Source organism: Phaenicophaeus curvirostris, chromosome 5, assembly GCF_032191515.1.
Source record: "Phaenicophaeus curvirostris isolate KB17595 chromosome 5, BPBGC_Pcur_1.0, whole genome shotgun sequence".
Classification (NCBI taxonomy): domain Eukaryota; kingdom Metazoa; phylum Chordata; class Aves; order Cuculiformes; family Cuculidae; genus Phaenicophaeus; species Phaenicophaeus curvirostris.
In genome coordinates this window covers 15,714,902-15,741,049 of record NC_091396.1, presented here as the reverse complement: position 1 = coordinate 15,741,049, position 26,148 = coordinate 15,714,902, and the positions used below count along the sequence as shown (strand labels likewise).

The 26,148-nt window shown below is 36.7% G+C and overlaps 1 protein-coding gene across 2 annotated transcripts in view; it reads right to left on the bottom strand.

Moving 5' to 3' along the window:
- OTOG (otogelin) overlaps positions 1-26,148 on the bottom strand; it is a 99,620-nt gene that overhangs the window by 69,548 nt on the left and 3,924 nt on the right. The window contains exons 2-18 of one of the 2 annotated variants that reach the window (XM_069857689.1): positions 22,760-22,852; positions 22,383-22,537; positions 21,863-21,981; positions 21,278-21,483; positions 19,572-19,702; positions 18,684-18,790; positions 17,743-17,852; positions 16,814-16,939; positions 15,533-15,641; positions 14,659-14,705; positions 13,674-13,819; positions 7,312-7,444; positions 6,515-6,692; positions 4,569-4,693; positions 2,914-3,126; positions 1,217-1,382; positions 669-743 (exon numbers count right to left, since the gene is read on the bottom strand). In XM_069857689.1, the coding sequence (XP_069713790.1) occupies positions 669-743; positions 1,217-1,382; positions 2,914-3,126; positions 4,569-4,693; positions 6,515-6,692; positions 7,312-7,444; positions 13,674-13,819; positions 14,659-14,705; positions 15,533-15,641; positions 16,814-16,939; positions 17,743-17,852; positions 18,684-18,790; positions 19,572-19,702; positions 21,278-21,483; positions 21,863-21,981; positions 22,383-22,537; positions 22,760-22,852 (2,239 nt within the window). Of the gene's footprint in view, positions 1-668; positions 744-1,216; positions 1,383-2,913; positions 3,127-4,568; positions 4,833-6,514; positions 6,693-7,311; positions 7,445-13,673; positions 13,820-14,658; positions 14,706-15,532; positions 15,642-16,813; positions 16,940-17,742; positions 17,853-18,683; positions 18,791-19,571; positions 19,703-21,277; positions 21,484-21,862; positions 21,982-22,382; positions 22,538-22,759; positions 22,853-26,148 lie in introns of those variants that run through there. The other variant, XM_069857688.1, reaches the window with a different exon arrangement.

Sequence of the window (26,148 nt, the reverse complement as noted above, 5' to 3'; positions counted from 1 at the left end):
AATTGTTGTCCACATTATTCTCCACACAGAACTGTTGAAAAGGATGCATTTGCAGCAGCCAGAATAGTTTAACAAGTTTTATTCTTTAATGTCATGACTATAATGATGCGAATGGAAGAGCAAGGGGATAAGAACAAATGCTAAATGTAAGGAATAATAACAGAGATGCTTATTTACCTTTGTCTGCCGCTCAAAATAATTAGTGTTTTTTCTTAGTTGGCAAAGAGATATTGCTCTTTTACAGTGATCCTATACTAATGGAAAACAGATTCTTAATTCTTCATAAATGTATTTACAATCTGATATAAGGAAGGAGAACAGCAACGAAGGTCCACATGAACAGGCTTGATTGCATAGTCAGGAAATGTCTGGGGGGGTTCTCGAGCACTCCACATCAGTGTGAATCTACAAAATTATATTGGCCTTTCTCTCTACTTTGAATTCCAGTTTATTCGGTTATAAGCATAGCAGCCTGAAAATCTAAGTTCTAAAGAAGCTCTGCCCAAACATACATAGAAAATCAATGTAGGCTTATTCTGTATGTTTCATTAAAATAAACCCCAAAACAACAACAACAAAAAAACCCAACTGTCTAGACAGAATGATTTGACAGAGCTCTTAAAAAGAGACACCGTGTAGTCAGATGAAAAAATAGTTTTCTACTTTACCATTTGCCCAAAGATGTCATAACATTTTCTCCAGGGGGATAGTCAATTCCTTGAAAATAGCACGGGCATTCATTTCTGGAGTAGTGGAAAAACAAGTAACTGTGATTAGCTCAAACTGAAGGAAGAAAGAAAACCCATTGACTTAATTGCTGTTCAAAGTTCAATTGGCTGGGTTTTTTTTGTTTTGCTGAGGATTTTTTTGGTTGGATTTTTGTGGGTTTTTTGTTTTTTAAGCTACAAGAAATTGATCTGAATACTGCCATGTAACTCAAGTGTGTTCCAAACCAAATCAGTAACAAAGTAGAATGTCTACACAACAATGGACACCCTTTGTATGTCTTACATGCCAAAAACCATACAATATGTAGAAAGTAGCTTTGGTGTCAGTACTACAAAACAGCTACTTTTGATCAACATACAGGTTCTGTATAATTCTAAGATCCCACCAAGGTTACAGATGCATAATATGTACCAGGTTACATGTTTATTAGCTTTTCACTCCAACTTGCAAACTGCAATGTGACTACCAGAACTGCAACTTTACCTACCTCTGTACACATTGTTCAGTCTTGGAATTCAAATACATTCCAGCAGGACAAGCACAGCCTTCAACACAGTCACTGCTGCATGTCTCCGGCACAGACAGTGCTTGGCAAGTTCTGCCACAGGTAGATACACAAGTACTGTACTCCTTTGTATCTTCACATGAAAGAGCTGTCCAAATGAAACAAATCTCTCAAATTACAGTGCAAGAGACTGAAGTACCTCCCAACAGTTTTCTGATAAAAATCTTTATTCTTTCATTCCAAATCACATTAAATTCCACTAAAATTGCTATCTTGGCACCATGCTGTGTAAACTACACAGATGTAAATCCACAGTAATAACAAGCACAATGAATTCTGCACAGTTAATCCAGATTTGTACTGGGGAAACTGAACAGTTGAAGTTTTTTCCCCACTAGCCCTAAAAATGCTTGCCTTTTGTGCGTGGGCTTTGGGAATGCACAGCATCTTAAAGAAAACATTAAGAATAATAAATAAAAAGTGTGCACTTTGCAGATGTTGTACAATATCATCCTAAGTTTTCTGACATGTATACATCTCCTACGAAGCTCTACTTAAAAAAAAAAATCCGAAGTTCTTGAAATACTACAAAGATTCATGTATTTTAAACCCTACAAGCATGACTTTTTATGTACGTTCTAATAAAACAAACTTGCTTCTAGAAAATTGAACTAAAATTAAAATTGTTTGAATGATTCATCCACTCATACTGGATACAGCCATTCATACCTTGACGACTGCAAGGACGTCAGTCTTTACAGATTTACAAACAAATACTCCAGCTTGAGTTACTTAAGCTGGATCAACTTTAAAGTATCTTCTTCATCATGCGTTAAAACATGGATAATTACACGGTGTAATGAAAACTACCAGATGTTCAATTCTTGAATGTCCCTTAGAAAAGATTTTTAGCCTCGTATATGGAGCTAAATCTACTGAAACATGAGAGGTGTCAGTTTAGGGTTGTTTCACAGGTTTCTGATTCTGTAATTTTAAAAAAATGTATGAGGGCACTATATGTCCTATCAACATCATTTGCATCACTAAAAGTTCACGTAAACTATCACAATCCTCTGCCTGTGTGGCTTTATAGAGCAGATAACAGATGTCACCTTTGACTATCTCTACACCATGTATATTCTTCCGTTCATTTTAATTTAAATTTGTGAACAGTGCCAATCTTCTATGATTTCAGAATTCTATATATTTCAGTATCACTGACAGTAAGAGAACAAGCTGTTGTGAGAAGGAAGTTGACAATAATACAGCTAAAACTGCTAAATACATCACCATCATTTCTCATTTCATTCATTTAAAGAATTACATAAACTTAGCATTTATGAAGAAAAGAACAAATCTATTTATGCAGCTTATAAATTATATCATTTATCAATTTATTTATTATTTATCAATTATTATAGTCTAACAACTTAAAAAAAATCTTTGCATCTTTTCTGAAGTCAGAAGACCTATAGAATGCGAACTATAAGAGAACAATCCTCTAAAAACACTCATACTAATTCTATCTTGACAAAAAAAGCCCTTGTACTGTACACAAAAGATAGTGTTAGAATTAATTATCTTCTCATTTAAAAGATTATATTAATTTAATTTTCTGATTGTCATTCTAAAGCCCTCAAACAGTAATTACTTAAGACTAGAAATGAAAGGCAACTCACCACAGTCTGGAATACCTCCTCTGAAATCTATTACAACTCCAAATCTTCTGCAATGATGAGCATAATGGGAGACAGCAGAGCAAAAACAAATCTGTCCACATTTGCAAGTGTCTCTTCTGCACTGCTCGAAATAGGGAACAGGACTCAAATAGGGGTAGCATGGAGCAAAAAGTTCTTTTGTAAGGATGTTACAAGCTTCCACTGCATAAGAGGCTATACAAATAACAGATTAAACACTGTTTCAGTGAGGGAATTTAAAAAGATTTGGAATAAAAAGCATCTTCTAGGCAATGCAACTGATCATGGTTATATACTGTTGCCATATATACATTTCTGTCTTCTATACAGCTGTACAGAAGGACAGACAAGAAGCTAGTTGTTCGTAGTTTTGAACATGTTCTGGGAATGATTTTAAAGTATTCAGAAAACTCTACAATAAGCAGACAGTGTCTACATACAGTGTCCTATCTTTAAACTCATTCATGGATGTGGGTTAGGCAACAGATACTGCACACTACCCAGTGCCTTTCATAAACACACACGACTACATATCTCTTCAGTTTAAATCATTTGCAGTAACTACTTCAATAGGTCAGTATTTAAAAGAATAATCTGTTATCAATTGTTTCAGTTGTGCAAGGCTACAAACACACCCAGAGCTGCTAGCTTGGGGTAGCACTATTGCACAGGAGAACAAAAGCAGTATCAAATAGTTACACAGCCCCAAGCAGAGCATTCATCTGAATATCTTTACTCTGAATGCATTAAATAAATGTGCAACAGTTGTGAAAAGAAACACAGAAAGAGACAAATTTGTATTTCCCACAAAATGAGAGATGGATAAACTAGGACTTCAAAATTTCTTTTCCAGAACTTCTAACATCCTGTACAGACCACTTTTGTCTACATTCACGTACAAACCCATTACCAAGAATGTAGCTTCTTAGTACTGTACATTGTATAAACACTCAAAAGACAAGATGGTGTTGTAGCAGGAGATACGACAATTTCCTAGCACTGCTGAAATTACAGGCAAAATCTTAATCAGTATTTTACCTCCATATCTTGCCTAAAAATGTGTGGCATCCAAGACAAGAAGTGATAGAACTGTGAAAAGGATACAACTGATGATCTAAAAGTTTATCGCTATTAAAGGATGTCTTAGTGACCATCTGTGGTTCTCATGACACCAGCCACGAGCACCTTTCCCCAACCTGACCCTCCCAGTTGAATCTAAAGGCCATGCATAGGTATCTTTCTCATACTTATTCTGCTCCAGACAAATAAATGAAATGTTTCATTTTTTCACTATTTTAAAAAATGAATACTGCAATAATTTTCAGTCTCCGTCTTAAATAGCAGCATCTCTAACAGTAGACATATCATCAACCTTTAATGCAATTCTAACTTAACACATTTATTTCTGATTTGCAGTTGCAAAGGTGGTATTTTGAGTGCCTCAGCAAGTATCACAAAATACTTGAACAATACACTGTATAATTTGTTATGGTGTTGAACTCAAATGCTACCTGCAAGTATTATTTTTTTCAGTGAGTAGGACTGTTTATTACTTTAACTCATCCCACCAGGAAAACCAGCACAGATATAATAAGTAGAAATGCATTTGTCAATACTAATTGAGTTTCACTGCCCACCTGCCTGCAGATGAATATCACATGGATCCATTTGCGAACTATCATGCACAAGAACACATGTCAATGAAGTTTTCCATGTGTTTCCAAACAGCTCTGGAGTGCTTTCAGTTACTCCAACTGGGGATCTTTAAAAAACAGAAGTCAGTTACAAAAAAACCAGTGAATATACACAACAGTCTCAGTTCTACCACTCCCTTCAGGAAAGCTGAGTCAAGTTCACCTTCCACTGCTCCATATTCCCTTGCACTCTCCAGTAAAGCACTGGCAGCTTAAGTTTCAGGACTCTTCTCTTTCTTTCCAGGCAAAGGACCAGAAACAAAAGAGAAGATGTGCTCTACAGCCATTAGATACTTTGTCAGGAAGGACAGATCAAAACAGACCAAGTTCCATTTTCACAAGAGAGGAAGGAGGCACCACTGCCCTGAAAGTCTGCACTCTCTTATTCATCAATGAGGAGGCAGAAGCATATCGGACACATGTTTATCTCCCCTCTATCTGTAATTTCCTGTCTGTTCCTGAGTAACTGACTTCTCAGGCTCTCTAGTCCCTGCAAAAAGAGGAAGGAACAGAAATCCAGGGTCCCAGAGATGTAACTGTAGAAACAATTTAATAGGTATCCATAAGGTCCAGGTAAGCAGAAGGGCAGCAGAAGCTGAGAGATAAAAAGACTTTGATTGAAATAACCAAGGCACATTAATAAGATACAGGGAGAATGATCAAAATGGTGCATTTAAATATGGGAAAAGACTCTGTTAGGCTTACGACCACTGATATTACTTCTGGTGAAGTAGCTGGGAGTGGAGGTGTTCCAAAAAGACACTACTGTCTATGGTAAGTCTCCTAAATCTGATGTGGATTGGGTGTTTTGTGTATATGTCGAGATACCTGCACATTATGTCTTCTCTCACGTCTCAGCACAGTTCATAAGTTCCTATAGTTTAAGGGCTTTTTTCATAAACACATGTGTTGAATAACTCACTTATTTGAGAACAACTCCAAAGACTGTCATCAAAAATAGAAGCAAATAAGTTTTGTTGCGTACCAGAGAACTATTTTAGATGGTTATACATAAATAATATCTCTTCATTGAGACCCTCTCTATGTCTTTCCTAGTCTTATTTTAAACAATATTCTGAGAATACTTTTTAATCTTTAAGATAGAAATTGTTCCAAAATCCACTAGAATATTAATGTGACTGTGCGCATGTTTGTGTTTTTAAATTGGAACTATTATGGATAGTTCTCGCATTTCTCTGTTAATTTTGATTTTTAAAATTTTAATTGTTTTAAGAGCAAGAAGTTTCTCTACTGTTTTTTTTTTTGCCATGCTCTAAATTTATGTTCTCTTTCCCCAACTTCCAGTAGGCTGCCCAATCCCCTGGAAGCCAATTTGTTATTTAGGATCTGCAGGAAATAAGATGCAAAGAAGCAGCACAAACAGCAATCATGACTGTGGTGCCTAAGCAGCTCCGACCAGCTTTCACTGCATCACAACAAAGCAAATCTCAGGCAACAGCTAATTCCTGTTGTTGGTCTGCAGGCACTGAACAATGGAGGCTCTGTCAGTAAGAGCAGATTATAAACTGCAGCAAAAAACAGGAGATGGAAAGAGATAAAGAGGCTTGCAGGGAGGCAGAAAGTCCATTATGAAGGCTACCCCATATTTCTGACAAAAGTTTCCAGACAAACTAGCACTTACAAGTAATATATATTTCACTATATTTTTATATTAAAATATACTAAGCAAAACTTGGCTGGATATCATGTAGTTGAAGTTACACATTTTCTGTTAGCAAAATAAAAGCTACTAGTATCTATCTCATTAAGACAAAACTTCAAATAAGTTATTTTTGGTATCTATCCATTCAGCTTCAATACACAGTTGATCTACCACTAACTGGAGATATTCATATACTGGCAAATAGAAATCTTGCAGCTATTCATACAAAAAATCATCCTCCATATTTCCATTGAAGGTTCCACAAAGGCCTGCAGTATCATCTTTCCACCGTCCATCCACTTGAACATAAAGCCTCAGTCCTTCTCTGTCATACAGTATCTGTAATCCAATGTGTGTCTTTACTTGAAGAAATATAGAGGAGAGTTTCCGTATTTCAAATAACTCTGGTGAGTAAAAACAAAAACCATTGAAAGGCTTCATTGACATCAAAAGTACAAGTCTTTTGCAAATAAAGCTCTCATTAAAGCTAACATTGAATCTCACAGAAATGAGTCACATATTCAGATGTAGAATAGATGGTAATATCTTACAGAGGGAGATATTTAAAAAACTCACTGAAACAAAAAGAAACAAAAGAAATATTTGTTTGAAAATCTGTAAGGGACAAGAAGGCTCCTTCCACTTATATTTACTTAAGTTGCCTACAAAAAATTGAAAAGTTATTCAGTTGAAGAATCAGAGAAAAGAATATTCCCTCAGAAAAGAACTAACCAACCTTTCAAATGTAAGGGGTGGCATTTAGACATGTTAGAGACAGAACATAATCTTAACATAAGAGACACTAGCCCAGTACAGCTACTGTACAACTCCTACAATTAGTGTAAAAGGTACATCAGCAGTTAATTTGTTAAACACCTCATAAAAAATTAAGCGGTCATATTAACAATATACACTTAACTTCAATATGTTAGCAATATCGACAGTATCACAACATAGACATAGGCCACTAAAGTACTGCTTTAGCGCTTGCTAAGTGTTATATGTGTACGTATTATTCCTTACCATCTCCATAAGGCAGGTTAATTTTGTATTGGTCATATACCAAAACATCTCCAGAATGAGTCAGAGTCACTTGCCTCTTGGGGTCCTGATTAAGAATAAGGCTGATTGACTGGATACATGATCCATCATGGTTCTACAAGAGCAAAACAAATTTAAAAAAAAAAAAATACTGAAGTAGGATGAATGTTAAATAAGAGAGCAAGTAAAGCTATCATTAGCAGAGAACTGAAAATTTTCAGCTGTATCTTGCTTCTTACCAGAGTGCACTTGTAAAACATACAGCTTTACAGGTAAGTAAGATACACTAAGTATTTTGAATGACCTCAAATGCATATTTAATATAACACTAGCCTATTATGCTAGTACAGCTCAAGTGGGATTTTGGAAGAGAAATAATTCTTACACAGCTTAGTACAAAAGCACCTGCAATTCATGAGACCCCTGATTAAGGACCCATTGAGGCTGAGTTAATCTTTACAAACCAGGCTGTATTATCTGCATCATAGTGCAGAGAAATTCAAATCTGTACTTTTAACTTAAAGTGTTCTGATATACCCAGGTTCTTTCAGACCATATTTAAGATATAAAATTCTTTCAAAGGCAAACAATAATGAAAGACAGAAATATCTTGTGAATCATTACTTAAAACAACATCTAAGTACATTACTTCCAAGAGGAGCTGTGGGAGTATGTTCGTAAGCTCCCCTGTACGAATATTGATGAAAGGCAGCATTGTGATAGCGTACAATATCACAACATTCAACTGGTCCAGTTTGCTTATTGTCACTGCCGTTGCTTATTCTTATTTTCATTTCAGTACTCTAGGTCAAAACATCACACAGAAAAAACATGAAAAGGAATACTGTATTTCAGTTTGGCTGAAACAGATTTAGAAGAAAGTCCTAAATTGACTTCCTCATCCACCTTACCTATATCCACTCTCCTCAGTGGCACTTAAATGTCAATATTACCAAAAGCAGCTAATCAAACGAAATCCTAAAAAAACCGAAGTATTGAGATTCATGTGCTAAAGTTTCACAACGTAAAAAATCTACATGGCCTACACAAGGAAATTTCACAACAGCTTAATAGATCAAGAATTGAATTCACATTAACAGCTTTTGTCAAAACAAAAGTCAATTGTAGCATACTCATTCTATGTTAGTTGGGCTGGATTGTTTTTTTCCATTCCAGCAAGTCCTGAAACTTGTTTGTACCTAAATGAGGTCCCAAACTACTTAATATTCAAGAATCTCTTATGTTACTGTAGTGATCTTCAAATAGAAACCACACCACACAAGGGGAAAGCAGCACAAGTCTAAGGGCTATTGAATATTGAACGTTTTCAACATATCACAGTAACAAATGCATCCATACTAAGTAGCATGGAAACTAGATAGATAGATGATTAACATTAGTCAGTTCCTATCAGAGTTTCCATGCCAGAACTTCCACCCTTAGGGTACTTGGCTTTAAATGCAAATATTAAAGTATACTTACTAATCATAGAAGACTCTACATGATTTTTCTTAACAGAATTAATGTGATCACTGCTCAATTTTTTAAAAAGAAAAATGTCCTCTTGCAGAGAATCAAGCACAGAGGTGAATTGAGAGACAACTTGAGCTTAATCACATCAGCATTCTGTAATCATAGACGTCTTCCACTTTTAGCACACTATTTGTTCATTTCACTCTCATTTTGATTATGTATCTTCAATGTCTTATAAAGTCTTATGTAACAAAGCATACATAGACATGTCTGCAATCATTTGGTCAAAGAGCAGTCTAGGTCTCACTGCAGGAAATTTCTCATTGATTGGATTTTGCCCTGAGCTGCAGTCCAAAAATGCCCAGCAGAGGTGCAGGAAGCTGCAGTTTTCAGTCCCACTGCTTACAGTGAAGGCATAACTGATGGTGAAATAGTAAAACATTAGGCATCTTCAGTGCTGAAAGAGGCACTGAACAAGATTTAGTTAAAATAGCCCTGCCTTTGGACAGTTGCACTAACAGCAAAATCATACTGTGAATAGCACCATTCACAAAAAGATTAGGATGTTGAAGATCTACACTTTTATCCAGCTCTTGCTAGCTTTCACTAGGACTTGCCTAATACAGGGCAAACATTGCCCTGCTCACTGAAAACAATTAGTAGAGCTGCAAGGATCTCTGAGCACTACCATGTGGCTTTAACAGATGCTGAACTAGAACAGATCATCTGTCAGTCCTTGAAGTACCACAGACACACAAGTACACACAGTGGTGTGTAAAGATTAAAAACTACATTCAGAACTTCCCTGTCTCTAAATAATGGTGCAGCAGATATCTTTCATCAATAGTTGAAATGATAAAATGAAACTTAAAAATAGTAAATTATACAAATAACTGGAGATTTCATCAGCTCAACCAGCTCTCCTGGACTAACAGTGAAGATAGACATCTGCATTGTGAAGCTACGCTCTTCAGCTTCTTGTTTTGTCTTTCCTTTCCACTAAGAAATTATGTTTCTGTGCCTGTCATTCAGCAACAGTGCCTATAAATGGACAACTTTGTTGATCTTTTAAGAACCTGAAAACAAAAGAACACCAGCTGATATGCATAGCAGACCCGAGCCAAGAGAACAACCCTCCATATTATATACATTACTACATAACACTGACAAAAGTTTTGTTATTCCTTCATGCTGAAACTGAAGGACAAATTCTTCCTGACAATTATTCTCTGTTGTGATGACTGTTTCTTTCATAGCACTGCCCCTGCCAACTTTCAACAGATGTTTTTATAGGAATGGCCATTTCTTTCACTAGATACTCTGAAAAAAAATTCCATATTCTGAAAACCTTCTCATCACAGACTACAAAGCTGGTGAGGTTGTCACTTGAAACTCAGATAAGGTTAAGCTGTGCTGATCACTTAACAGATTCTCCTTCCAAAAAGTGCTTAAACAAAATTTCACATAATTTTGAAATAACTTGTTGCCTGATGACTGTTTGTGTCACCAGCTCTAAGGCTCTAGATGACTGGATTCTTTGTGATTCAGAGAGAGCTAAAATCTCCCCAGGTATTTTCTTTCCACATTTTTTAATCTGTTTGAATGAGATGGGACTGATAAGTTGTTTTTTTAAAAAAAATAAAGCACGTAAAATCTCAAACCATCAAGAAATATGAGATTCTGCACTACAAATCTTTTAGCTTCGCATTTCAATTCATTATTTTTTATAAATGGGAAAAAGATAACAGATGGTGCCTAGGGAATTGTAAAGCAGTTCTGCCATGTGGTACCAGCTAGCTGATAGTTAGACACTTGAATAGCAGCACCGAATCCCCACATTCTTGTGTATAGTATAAAAACTGTTCTCACTACCCTCTCATCACTTGTATGTTGATAATTAAATTAGCATATAGCCCTGGAACATACCACATGAGCCTCTGATCACCCACCTGGCTGTTAATGTCCAGAATGCTTCACTCAATCTTCTGTAAAAGTCTATAAATTTTAGGGAATGATCATCTTTGTTAAAGGCTAGGTGAATACAAAATCCAAAGTGTAGTAAAAGCCAAGAGAATCTTTTCTTTCACCTATAAGCTACTTGGACCAAGAGACAGATTAAGCAAAGTCCTTAAATAAGGGTGAAGAAGATGCAAGAATTACTGCAAGGTTTCTAGCAGTCTCACAGTGCTGCAGAAAGCCAACTAATTTGATTATCACTTCCTCCAACAAAAGTATCACCACAACAACTAAACTGAAATTCACAGTTCTGTCTGTTTTGCAGAGAGATGTGTCCTGTAACACAAAAGGGAATGAGACCCATATCCTGCACATTAGCATAGCAGATATTTGCTCCAGACCTCTCCTCTCCATTGATGGGCTTTTCAACAGGTTAGCCTGAAAGCAACCTCACTGTGGGCTTCTGCAAGAAATCAATCACGCCTCAACTTTAATTTGACAAAAAGTTGCCTAGAGTGTTTCTTTGGGGATCCTCTTTGCTCATTTTCAAACATATAATACAGGACAGAGCTTCAATATAAAACCATCTTTCTCAGTCTTCTTGGACTCTGCAAAGCTCCGAGAATATTATGCTGACTCCACAGATTCATGCCTAGGTTGAATGTCTATGTTTATGTTTCATTTCATGGCTAGTTGATTTTTTTTTGCTTCTAGATGATGGTACTGACTACATCAAATCCTCAAGATGCAAAGGTTAGCACAAAACTAAGCCAGACAAACTCATGACAACAGAAATAAACTAAGGCAAAGGTGCATTTGAAGTGGGGAATTGTAGCAACAATCAGATGCATTGTCTCTTGAAACAGTATCAATCTTCCCATGAACAGAGAACTAGCAGGGTCACCAGATTTTTCCAACCCAAAGAATGATACACACGCAGGGTAAAGTGTAAGTTTTTCTAATACATATATCCTTGCCAAGATCTCATTTCACAGCCCCCACTGTAACTCTTCTAAATCAAAAGCCTAGAGGCTACTAGAGCATAATAAAGCGGTTGTATCCACAACATAGAAATCCACTTTTTCAGCATCAGTGACTTCTATGCCCTGCCACGTACTTCAGACAGTGTCCCAATACACTTCTAGGAACCATAGATAAAAGAGTGGGACGTTTACTTGCATATCTTCCAGGTAAAAAAATATATTTGGTCTCTATCCAGTTAAGCTATTCTTCTTACCTCTCAACTTTTTTACTGAGATGAGAAGGGGACTCCATGCACTCAGTCTCCCATCTCTTACCTGGATTGCAAATAAATCAATTCTATTATAATAAACTTGTCAAACTTTAATATTACTTCCTTCTGCTTAAAGGTCTTCTCTGTCATGCAGAGAAGTAGCTTTTGGTGCATAAGGACAAAAAGACTTTACTGAAATATGTAGCGCGGCAACTTATGTGATCAATTTTCTTCCCAAGGAAATCTCAAGGGCACAAAAAATACAAGCTGCAGAGACAAATGGATGTAATCATTAGTATAAAAGGACTTAAAGAAACATAGATTTAATTAGAGCACAAAAGAAAACTCCTATAATGAAGCGTAGCAGTTATCTCTACAGAATTAAAAAGTAATGGTGCTAAATCTGATTTTATACAATGTACATAACTGCAGCAGTATGGAAGCTGATCATGCTAAGAACTAAAATTTGGGCCTAACATATAGTAGGTGGTCTAGAAATAAAGCAAGGAGTCATAGTTAAGTTTATACATTTATTATTATTTATTACACTTCAGATATCTCTACAGTTGCTCCTAGGTAAAATTGATACACAAGACCATTGGGGAAAATGTAAACCTGGCCAAGATGCAAAGCTTAACATCTTGCTCCTACAGCAAGTCCAGTAGTTTAGTAAGTGGGCATCCACAGTAGCATTATGACCCTAACACAAATGCAGGCCAAATTCTGCCCTTACTTACATATGTAGGACTCAAAGTCAGTGAGAAAAGCCTAACTCCAGAAAACAGCTCAACTCAGTCACCTACACTTCTCACACCACCTATGCATGATTAAGATCTATTCTAACCTGCTTTAACTTCCTGAAAATTACAAGTCCTATCAGGACTATGAAAGAAATGCTGTAGTGAAAATTTTACCAGTGTTCCGTATCCTCACACATACAACAGTATACATTCTCAGAAATCCACGTACACAACAACAAAGGTAAGTGAATGGGTCTTGGACATAAAGTAGGCAAATATTTGGTGACTTCTGTGTACGATATCAGAAACTTTGTATTTGAAAGAAGGAGTAAGCTTAGCATCAGCTATTTATATGCACATGCATGTTTGGCTGAAATTAACTGTGCAGAATATCAACTTAACAACAGTTAACAGTTGCATACATATACCCCAGTCAGAGAGAGCTGTCCCAAAGGCTATCCAAAGCTTTTCTATCAATACATGTAAAAGTGACTTTCAAGCTGCAAGAAAAAGCTGAAAGAAAAATCTATCTTCAAGGCATAAAAAAGGCATCCTTTTTCAATCATTAATAAGTAACAGGCTTATTTTGTGCTGGCTGCAAATCCAGAAAATGTTCTTAGGAAGCTCAAGAAAATAATTCCTTGTCCAGAGTTTGCTCCATGAACCACCAGATGCTATTGAATGACCTCAGTGAACAGTGATTCAGAACATTTGCATTATATTTTCTATTTATCACAAGTAAATGTGAGAATTTATATATAGACTTAACTATTTCATCACTGAGGAAAATTGTTGCTACTGATGAATTTGAACATATGCAATTGCAGGTGGCTTTCATACATATATATATTTATATATATATATTTTAAAGCTTCCACCCCCACCTCCAAATAAATCAACCCTTCAAGATATAAACATGACAAAAAGGTTCTAGGCCTTACCTGTCCACATGGAGCATTTTGCAAGGATATGGTAAACATTCCAGATGTACGGCTTTTTGCTAGAATATATTGGCAATTAGCTTGGAAAGTGTATTTGCGCCCATCAAAGGTCATGAAATGAATATCTCCTGAAACTGAACATTCGGCTGACAAACATGAAAAATAATGTATTTCAGTATGTAGAAAAGACCACATACTGTCAACGGTTATACCACAGTAGAGTTCATATTCATATTCTAAATATGTACTGGGAACATGGTTAGGAACTGAACCTTATCCTTGCTTTTGTTATGGAATTCCCACCTAACGCCACGTCAGGACACCTTAACAGTTCTTCCCCCAGAAGGAGGCAATAATATGTGTGATACTTACATTCTGGGTATTTTATTTGTGGCTCTAAAAACTGATTTGCAGAAACATTAAGCACTCCTTCAGATAACTCCAAGGTCAGTGCCTGAATCTATTGGCAGCTACAAGAACCATGAAGCCATGGGTACCTTTAACACGCAAAATTCTCTTGACCTTAATCTCTACACTTTAGCTGCCTATCTGTGAAGTGAGAACAACACTCCTCAGTCCAAAGGCATGTGCAAATAATTAACTGATACTTATACAACATCTAAATACTATATCACTAGGCAGCATTGCTGGGGGGAGGGGAAAGGTAATCTTGCCGTAAGTCTGACAAGTGAAAAACTGCAGAAGAAACTTTAGTTGAATGACAAGAAAGGCAAGATAGTGCCACCTACCAGAGACTTTACGGTGATGTATAGGGAGACACGTTACTGCGCTAATCAGAAAGGCAGATGCCTGCTATTCAGGTCATTTTAATGCTTAATCTACTGTTTGTGCTGACACATTTATATTTAGACAGAAATAAAAATACAGATTATGCAGTGAAAATTACTTGAAGATCTAAAACTAATATTTTGTCCCAAGTGAAATTCAGTTATTAAATAGAAGACTATTGAAGACTTTCACATACCTGGACATGTAAGATTTGTACAAATCCACTTTCCTCCAATGCAAGTGCTAAAATAAAAACAAAAGGGTTTCTTTTTTTTTTCTTTCTTTTTTGTGAAGTCTATACAGCTGTCCTTCATTTGTTCTTCCTGGATTCCTTATCTAAGAAATGAGCACGAAGTATCTTGAGCCTCACAAAAGGCTACAACAGAGCTATCACAGTCACCAGAATGGCTGGAAGCTGTGGCAAGAGCTTGTCAAGAGGATATAACCAGGTGAAATTTCATCCATGCATCCAGTAGCACTTTTCTTTCTTTTTAGCTCCTTGACAGCCATTATAAAAGTTAAGGATAATTAAAACTGACAAAAATAAACAAAAGCAATTTGAACACTATTACTCTAAAAAAACCAGAAGTGTTACAAAGCTCCACTGTTTTCTTCAATGAAGTTGATCCAATTAAAAAAACTCTCTTTTCAATGTATAAAATTAACTTAGAAATTCCTGAAACAGCATCTTAGTGTCACAATGACATTAGGCTCTATGCATCCAAGTGAAAAAACACAAAGAGGAGGCAATGTAAAGTCAAAATAAACCTCCTTTTAAGATTCTGAATTTTAGATTCCTTTTAGTTTGAGACAGATCAAGATGAAAAGAGTTCTAAACATTACAGTATTCTCTGCAATATCTGTCATTCGCTCTTCTTCCACATCAATAACTATAGTTCCTTTCATCTTTCCCTCCATTGCAAAACTTACATGCAACAAGAGTTTTTGTATGTAGAAACAGTGAGGACTTAGAAACCTTACTCAATTTTTAACTGAAATAGGCCTTAGGAAGCTGTCTTTCATGACCATTAAAGGATTATATTCACAGCATAAAAAGGAAAGCTACTAACCAGTTATTACATTCCTCATAAACCACTGAACCCTTTTCAAAGAAACTTCCATGGTAGTCACAAGGACAGTCCAGAGGCTTGACACACAATTCATTTTCATAAATTAAACCTAGAAACAAACAAAAAAAAATCCCAGAAAAAAACCACACAAAAAAAACCCAAGAAAAAAGTGAAATATTTGTATAAAAGGCTGATGGAGCCCTAATAAGCATTACCGAGAAGAACAAAACTAGTCATGCATGATAACAGAACCCTAGAATATTTGTCTGTCATTTTTGCAGAACAGATCCCTAAATTGTTTGAGATATACTGAAAACAGTATGAATAAGAAGTATTTAATACTGGGGGAGAGTGGGAGGAGATCATTGACACAAAAACCCCAAAACCAAACACACAAACACCGAACCATGCTGCTTTGAGTATCTTTGGCTTCTTTTCTGACACCTTTACAAATTTTTGCCTGTAAAAAGGGACTGTTTGTTTTTTATTTTACTAACGGGGTTTTTCTGCTTTGTTTTTTTTATTGTGTTTTTTTTTTATTATTCCATTAATAAAGAACTAGAAGTTAAAGAATTTACTAGACTACAGATGATATTGCATAGGACAAGGATGATTATACTTATAAATAATCAGGATATATATAAGACACAGGACTTGGAGTTCCATGGCATAACATTCTCTCTCCTTTTCTAAATAGAATTATATATCTGACAGAAGCCAGTAACAAAGGGAAAATTGGACATCAAAGTGTATTTTGGTAATAAGGGAAAAGTTTTGCTGCAGCCTGCATCAGTAAATACATCGCTTGCCAGAATCACACAGCAGTATAAGAATCTGGCCACATGAATGAGTCTCAGTCATTCCACATTTTTGAGCTCTCGTAAGAACCTGACCTTGCAAGCATCCTTGAAGGGGGAAAAAACAACCAACCAACCACTCACATACACCCCATCCCCCCCCAAAAAAAATGTAGCAACCACCAGAATCAGGAGGATGGCTGCCCTGTCAACAACAGAACAAACTCCATTTTTCAGTCAAATGGTGGAGTTCTGCAGCTAGAATATGGATCTGTGCTGAAACCTAATCCCACTTATTAGAAGGGGGAAAAAGCTCTTGTTAGTTATAAGGAAAATAAGGTTATTCATCCACACTCTGTTGGCACTGCATTTATAAAGAGCTCTTGTGAATGCCTTAATCTAGCCAGGTCATATAGGAATATAAACCTGAAAGGGAACAATCTGAAAGTTATACAGAATCAAATATTTGAGAAGCAAAATTTACCATCTGGACAGTAACATCCATCAACACAGGGAAGCTCACTGTCAACACACTGTGACTGTTGATGACATGAAACAGGACAACAGCTGATGCATTCATTGTAGGTCAATGGTTCATCACAGGCAATTACTAAAAAATAGAAAAAGGTAGAGAAATGAAAAGGTATTGTGCTACTGCCTCAGCACTTAAACAGACGGCACACATTTCTTTTGGGTATTTCCTTTTTGGTAAGTCCATTAAGTGAAATGTCAGCCATAATAGTACATGTACAGAATATGCACATATTCATATTCTGTCCTTTAAAGGTGCATTGAGAAGGAATAACCTTAAATTACAAGAAGGGAGACTGAGGGAAACTTTCTCACAGCAGATATATTTAAACACTCAGAGCGGCACAGGAAGTGGTAGAACAACCATTAATAAACGTTTTCAGAAGCAAAGGGGAAATCTGTCATGAATGACAAAGCAGTTTTGATCCTGTTTCAGACAGGTGGACAAATTAGATAATCTCTTTCAAACTTACTTTCTGTGACTTCTAAAATGAAGACTTAGGCAAGTGCAATTCAAACTTTTTTTTAACACTCATAGAACAGATTTTATATCAGAAAGCCATGAAGACTGGCAATATTTGAAAGAGTAGTTCTATGGAAAAAATATCATTAGTCATCTTAAAGAATCTCTGATATTTTAGTAAGAAGATTCTTAAAACACATTCTAGCAAGCTTAGTTGCTTTATATTGAGTAAAAGCTACACACACAACAAAAACTCCATTGCACTTATCTAGCCTTGAAGTGAGTCCATAGTTATGCTTTCATTGAGAACTGTACGAGTTTAAAATACGAGAAATGACAAAGAAGCAAGAGGACAAAGGTCACTCTCTTCAAAATAAAATTACTAAGCACTATTTCCAAGAAGGAAAGAGTCTGCATACCACACTGCTGAAAGTGCATTCGCCATCCATGAAGTGGCTTTCCTGCTTGAGCGCATGCTCTGGCATATTCAGTTAATGCTCGACACCAAGTTGCATTATCAACTGCTGACCTTACACAAATAAAAATTAACATATTATTTCATACCTACATTAAAACATGAAATCATGACCTTATGAATGCCCCTGCATTGCATACAATCACATTGCTTGAACCTCTTTCAATAATGTTCTAAAGTACTGTGCTGTTTGGCTAGGTTAAAAGTCTTAATTGGGTAACACATTCTGCCACACTTAAACACAGGTCATCAACATACTAGAGACCTGATGCTAATTTCTGAAATAAATCCATGAAAGCCAGAGATACAACAGTATAAACAGACTTGAATAAATGCCTTGATTTTTACAAAAGAAACATCCTTCAGAAAACTCACAAGAAAAAAGTACAAGGTTTCTACTATTGGTTATCTTCTCCTGACCTGCCTGTTATTACAGCTAGTCAAAACTGCACAGCAGGCTGGGATACGATAGCATAAATTCAAATTGTAATCGAATTCTTTCCACTCGATCAACATAAGGCTTGTGGATGCCAAACTGATCTATTCACTGTTACTTATCATAAAAGTTAGAAATATTTATGATGTTGCACACTCATAATCAAAACAGATGCCACATTCAAGGGCAAGTACACTAATAAAACATAAAAATATCTGGGCCTGATTTTGGTCATTCTTATACCAAGGAAAATAGGAAAAACTCCACAGAAATTTCTGGCAGTAAAACTACAAGTGAAAAAGAAGCAAGATAATAAAAGAATGTTAGATAAAACTGATGTGCAGAAAGAAACACACATTAGTACTGTTAATATTTACAATTTGTGCTCATGACAGGGGGACAATGCTTTTTGTAATAGCTTTGAAATTACCCAGAATACATTCACTTACATGCATAGATCATTGGTGCAGCTTGCCATAAAAGGAAGAGGGCTCACATATTCATGACATTGCTCAAACGGGGGATATAACAGGATATTACACAGAGCGTATACCCTCTGAAATGAATGAGATAGCTGTTGTGAAGAGGTTTTCAAAAATAAACCCAAGCAGAATAGAATACTGCAGAAAATCATAACAGACTTCTCAGACTGTGACCAGGAATCACTTCCCTCTCATCAACTAGAAGCAGTGGCTAGCAACATACTGCTCTTCATGCCAGAGTAATCACAACACTGAATCAAAACAATGGTAGCAAAACATATCCTTTCCCCAGGAAAGTCATAGAACATGTTGCGGCCAAGCCCAGATGACCTTAAATAGTCTTCATTTTAGTTAAATTACACAGTAAAAGGCAACAGAAATAAAACATGTCTGGCATAAGCTTTAATTTCAAAGCACTTCAATGCTATATGTTGAAAATACTAATTAACAGGAAAAGCTACTTCGGTGTGATGGACATAAGGAACAATAATCCATTCTCTTAACGTTGGCAAATTAAGTGTGCTCTCATTCTGGTTTTGCCTGCCGGCTTCTTTCTACCCTACCTAGGGGAATGAATTGGTGGAACCAGCACACCTCCTTTCAACTTTTGACTCATTTAGCCCCAGATTCAAACACCTCTATTCACTGCTATGCAGAAATGTAATATTTGAAAATATCAATAATTAAATACAAAAGAAAAGTGGGAAGGGGGGGTAGGGACAAAGGAACCTCTGCTGCAGCAATCAGTTTAATCCCCCTCTCCAAAGAACAATAACATACTTTGGAGTGTTATGTCAAATTTGCTCTAATTAGAATCATCAACTACTCTAATAATCCCTTTGTGTTGATTCAAACCTGTAGAGGTTCATGGCTTTGTGTCAAGCAGGGTGGTTCATTGAGAAGAGATTTATCCCAACTGGGTGTTTCTTGTGGAGAATTTTCCTGCCAACTCTCTACGAATTCTGTTACATCATCTGTCAGTTTTCCTAAACAAGATACAGACACACAGTGACTTCGAGGAACAACAATTCTTCTATAGGATCTCCCAGGGGAACACCTCAATAATCAAAACACACCAAGCAGAGAGCACCAAACCCTTCTTACAACTAAAAGAATTAGCTGTTAGCCTGAAGACAATCTGGTCCTTTCATGAAACAAAAACAATTTTTAAAGGGACTATAGTAGGAAGACTTTAGAAACGCAGAAAGAAGCTTACTCAGGCAATTTGCCAAGGAAAGTATTTAAGGAAGCAGGACTGTGCCTGCCACAGTTCTGTAATGGAAGAAAGGCAAGAAAAGTTGTAATAAACTGTATATAAATAGGTCTATGCCATTACTTTATATGAAACTCCCAACAGAGAGTCTAAAAGCCAAGAAAGATGAGGCATTCCTGGCTCACTGCAAAGGTACAAAATGATTGTCCACATTAACCTAGTAAAGGTCTGACTTTTTCAAATAAGTAGTAATGTCCAAGCTAGCATTAAACTAATTAAGAAGGGTATTATCCATCACAGACAAGTGGTGATATTGATTACTACTTGGATTACTTATGAAGGCATACCACAGCATATCTTTATTACTACTGCTCTGCAAGCTACTCAGACAAAGCCAGTATGCAGAGTATCAACTTGTGCTACAACCACAACTTTATGACACCGAGATATCATGAGAAAGGTAGGAGAGTAGAGGAAAGTCTCTGCAGGGAATGAGGAGCCATTGATCTTGGTATTAATTTCAGCATTTCAATTTAGTGAGTAAACTACTCAATAGGAGTAAATACTTGTAATAGTGCAGGTCTGGTGCTTCCTGAAATGGAGAGCATGCATAAACAACAGAGGAAACCTACCACATACACTCTAAGCTTTGTAGCAGTACTTTACAGAATTATCCTAATTTTAAAGAGGAGGAGAAGAGTTAAACAGCCCAAAGTAATTATTTCCAGAAGTCTTTATCACTTAATTTGTGATACCTTTCAAGTGGCATGATTTTCACTCTCCCCCCACTCCATCACTCCCCTCCCCCTTCCCACCCACCCCATTTCTCTTTAATTTGTAGAGCTCTTCACTCAGTATTTATTGAAAACCAAGGCTCTTAGACATATTTGAAATTGGTATCGAAGGCTCACCGGTCGCTTCTGAAAGGATTAGCATAAATGAAATGCCAGATAAAACATGATCTTGCAGTTTTCATTTACTTGACTGACTAATAAAAATTATTGATTTATTTCCCATAGCAATACCTCAAAATTGCTAAGAGGGCAGGGAACACCTAAAAATACATTTTACCTTTCAGGTCCCAAGAAACTGAAGTACAAATACCACTGTAGGTAATTGAGTAAGACAGCTTTTTAAAGATCTTCCTCCCCAGAGCCCCATCTGTGTTGAAATTAGCCCTTTTCACTAACACAATCATCTACCAGAAGTATTTCCATATCATATTTTCCATATCAGAATTTGGCCATCTTAAATTTAATTAGAATTAGATCCAAAACCTAAGCAAAGTAACGTTTATTTCACTTGAAAAGAAAACCTGTATTACACAACAAGTACTTTAAATACTCACCATAACTAGTTTCAAGGTCATCTTGCAGGACAGCATTATTGTTTCCACACAGTCCATGTGTTTTGCCCAGGTACTCTGGTGCCATTTTGATATACACTGCAGATGTACCATCCCAAGCCAGAGTAAACACATACTGGTGCCTGACTAGGAAGTATCCAGCTAGTTTCTGGATGTGTAAGTTTCCAATACTATAAGGTAATTGTACTCTGAAATGACATGGAATCAAGAACAAATGTACATGAGAAAAATATCACCATTAAAAATTAATTTCTTGCTCATACATCTGAAAATTCCTGATGCAAATATTGAAGAACTCCACTAAAAATATGAAGTTGCAAATAACAGCAGTAATCAAAGGATGAATATCCTTTATATATACTTTATACTTCTTAATATTATATTTCTTAATATTACACTACTCCGTAGATGGGTGGATACATTTGGGGTCTGGAATACTTTGTGGTCTGGACACTTTTTTTTAAGCTACCAACAAATAAGCTATCTAGTTTACATCTCTGTCCTCAAAATGGTACCGTGAGATTAATTCCAGTGTAACTAGAGCACCAGAAAGATGAGTGCAATTACCTAAATCCTTTATAGGTGACTTCACTGCCCATCTTTATCTGTTCATCTCCAGCAAAGTATAAACTAATGGATCGTTTGCAGGAATAAGGAGAAGAATGGCATTCAGGATCGTTATTAACCTGCCAAATAAAATCACTAGTGTCAAAGTCAACATTTTAATCAAATTCCTTGTGATTCTCAAGTTACACAACGAACACTCCCAATCCCACCCTCAGGATGTGAACAAGTAGCTCGGTCTCACTCTTCCCCCCAAAAAATTAGTATAATTAGCTCTCTTCTTGGAGCGGTCTTTTCACAACAGAAGCAGCAGCAAGCTCTGAGAGTACACCCATCAGTTTTCTTCCAGCTTTTTCCATTTTGTTCTACAATAACTGGTAGCCCGAGTCATGTCAGAATTACATCTAGATTACATTCTAGAAGCCCATACTATCATCTCAAGCTATCTTTAATCTCTTAAAATGAATGCCTTATCAGCATGTTCTACAACAGTTAAAAGGAATGCAGAGGTATAGCCTCCTACCTGTATGGAAAAACTCTGTTCATCTAATTCAGTATGTCTCACAAGCGCATATGTGGATTTCCCAGAAAAATAATAGTACAGTCCATCGAAAGTTTCAAAGTTATATTGACCCCATGTTCTGCATATATGGTCTCTTTCAGCACCTGTGTTATGCACTAACAAAAGGAGAGTAACTTGAGACATAATGCTGTTTTTTTTATTCAATCTGTAGTTGAGAAGAATAGTGTATGTGGTATGCTGTGAAATACCAGCACAGAGAAGAAAGAGAGGAGAAAATAATAGAACACAAAGGAGCCCTTAGGCAGAGGATAGCTGCTCTTCTAGCTACGGGAACCCGAGTACAATCCCAAAACCCCATTAGTTTTCTCTTGACACACCTGTCTGGCATCTTGGTCCAGTTGCATTAAATCGACTGCAGTTGCACAGCTCTCTATAGACACACTCACCTCCATTAAAACATGTAAATGTATCTGAGTAGAAAAAACAAGGCATGTTAAAAATAAATTACGACAATTTTCATTTTTAAGACCCAGTTCTGTCACTGAAGGTAACTACGAATGACAAGAGATGGTGGGGAATCCAGAAGAATCCCACAGACGTCCACAAACAGGAAACACTGCAAAAGCTTCGTCAAGAAATATTACCAGATAGAATAAATTTACTGCACATTTAGAGAAGCCAAATCACAATGGCTGTGACTTAGTTTGACATGTGTTCTAGTCCCCTAAGAAACAAGCACAGGAAGTGAGCAAGTATTACACAACAAAGAAGCACAATTCCTGTATCCTTATATAAGACTGATACACCTAACAATCAGTAGGTAAACTCTGCCAGGATGAGAGAATACCACCCTAGAAACGCAAATGTTAAGATCCCAGCTGTAAACCTTACAGCTGCCCGCCCTCCCTTCATCTTGCAACTTTTAAGTATACCAATCGCTAACACATTCCATAGACACAGGCCACTGCTCTTTTTTCCATTTTATTAGAGACAGACTTTTAAGAAAGGAAGTATTTCATACCAATTTTATTTCCTATGAGCATCTTTTATGGCACATACTTTGTTTGTTTGCCAGCATCGGAGAACATCAATAGAAGCACCATTACAGAAAGTCAGTGAGCCTTATCCTCTTACTAAGAGCTTTATATACACTAAAATAATCCAGGAGCAAGGCGCACATGCAGGATGTCCTATGAGTGTATCCCAGCCAAAAGCAACTAAACCTCTGATAGAAATCAGACACAGCATTTTTAACAAGATACGACAAATAGCCTCCAGCTTCCTTTTAAGCCCCTACTTTAGCTTGAGCAAGATTTTCAAAAGCCTCTTCAAAACCTTCCCTGGTTTGCAAGTATCTACCACATACAAGTTGATGCTGATTGCTGGCTATAATGTTAGAATAAGGAAGACTTCAAGAAATCTAGAATTTACCATAATTTAAAAAAAAATACAAAAGAGCTTATATTTACACCTACTTTAGGCCACAAGATTTTACTAATATTATCTTCAGTTAAAAGTTTACAGAACGTTTGCTGACTGCGTTCTGCCAAAATTTGTCAGCACAGTTTATTGTTGTTTATATGGTCATTTCCATTTGCAAAATTGTTAAAAATTCTAATTATTTACACGAAGACTTAAAATATTTGAATCATTAATTTTGATTCCTTTGTATTAAACACATACCACACCAAAAAAAGACCATACTGAAAAGAACAACGCAGGTAGAAAAGTAAAAGACAACACTCTTTTGCCTACCTAGCCCAAATATCCAGCTCCTTTCCCTGCCTGGCCAGCATGAGTTCAATTCAAACACTAGTGCAAGCACCATGTAGAAAGGTTCCAATTTACTCTAACTGAGCCATCTCATTTACATGCTTGCAGCGACCTATCTTGCCACTAATGCAAAAGCCTCATTCCTCTTGTCAAGAGAGGCAGACATTGATCTCTTTCATCATGAGTGTTCTGAGACCTATGTAATCTGATCCTAGGTCTCTGTTCTTTGCTTCTCTAAGATTATGCCCTATTGCCTGTCCAGTTACAATAATGTGCAATTAGACTGCCAGTCATGTTGCTCTCAGCTGTAAAGGAAGTTAGCCCCCTTTTGATGCTTCAGGTAGAATTATTCCCCCTTAAGCACAGATCACGTAACCTGCTTCAAGTCATATTTATTCAGATTGTGAACACATCAGCTGTTCTAGGGTCCCTTGCTGTCACTGGGAAGGATCTCCCCGACTCCCTTCTAGAGAGAAAGATCATTAGTCAAATCAGAATTGGAAGTCAAATGACTCAATGATGAGCTTTTTCTCCTTAAGAAAGTTCTCTTCTGTTTGTGCATGTATGATTCTAAGAAAAAAAAGATAAACATAGCTCTTATATTTGTTTACATCCCTCTTTATATCACTGTATAGCAACTTAAACTGGATAGAAAAGCTCTGTGTTCAAACATCAGTTATGCCTAACCAGGTAAGAAGAAGAACACAGTATTGATTCAGATCACATTTTGTGCTCTTACTATGTTAAACATGGTTGGCTCCTTTGATCATCCAACTCTGCTCAATTAACACAGAAATACTTCCTCGGGTTCACTCTGATCTTAAAGGAATATAAGCTCCCTAAATAAGTTAACCAATATCAAATAAGCTGTGATCATATCACAACTTTAGGCCTCCTCTGGGGACATGAGGAACATTAACACCTTTAGAAAGGTAATAAACATAAAGATTAACTTAAGGTTAAAAAACTGGGAAAGGCTATCGAACAATATTGTGTCCCAGTGTTCCTTTGTGAAAGTGATCTCTATCAAAATAAGGTCCTTTTAGCCCCTCTTTTTCCTTTGGCATTATATCACTTGAGTACATTGAGTTGGAATCTGAAACAGAAAACAAGTGAAACTCTTCTTGGAGAAAGTGGTAGGCCTAAATAATATGACTTGACTCATGTTAGCAATACTGGGGCTTCTAACCAGTGATGCTGTTACAGCCTGCAAAGTCACCTTGAAAATATCAGCATTGTTGACATGAAGCAACTTTCTCAAGTTCTGCCTTTATTGAACAGGGTGAAGACTTGGGATCATGTTATAACAAAGGTCTGAATTCTCCTCTGCTGCTCTCGTTGCCTAAATACCCTAATAATATGGTAACCACTGAATAGGTTCAACCCCACTCAGTACGTGCATAGGGTTATTTTAGTCCTTGTGCAGATAGACCGCTCTTTAGTTCATCCCCCTTAATTCTTCAGTGTCAGACAATGAGAGCATTCAGGCCAGAGCTGACAGAACAAGCAGCAGCAGAACCTCATGCTCATTACTTACGATAGTCTTGGAAATGCAAGTCTGTAATCTAGACTGCTTGAATTTTATTGAAAGCATTTATGGAGATCAGTGCTCAGGCTTCACAGAGGTGATTACTGCTGTTGCTTTCTCAGCATTGGTGAGGCCACACCTCATACATTGCATTGGGTTTTGGGCCCCTCACTACACGGGCATTCAACTGCTGGAGCACATCCAGAGAAGGACAACAAAGCTGGTGAAGTGTATGGAGCATAAGTCTTACAATGAACAACTGAAGGAACTGGGTCTGTTTAGCCTGGAGAAAAGTAGGCTGAGGAGAGACTTTATCACTTTCTATGACTAAATTTTGTTACTGAAAAAGAGTGGTGAAGCACTGGAGCACACTGCCCAGGGAAGTGGTGGAGTCTCTATCCCTGGAGACGTTTAAAAAACATGTAGTCGTAGCACTTCAGGACATTGTTCAGTAGGTCTGGTGGA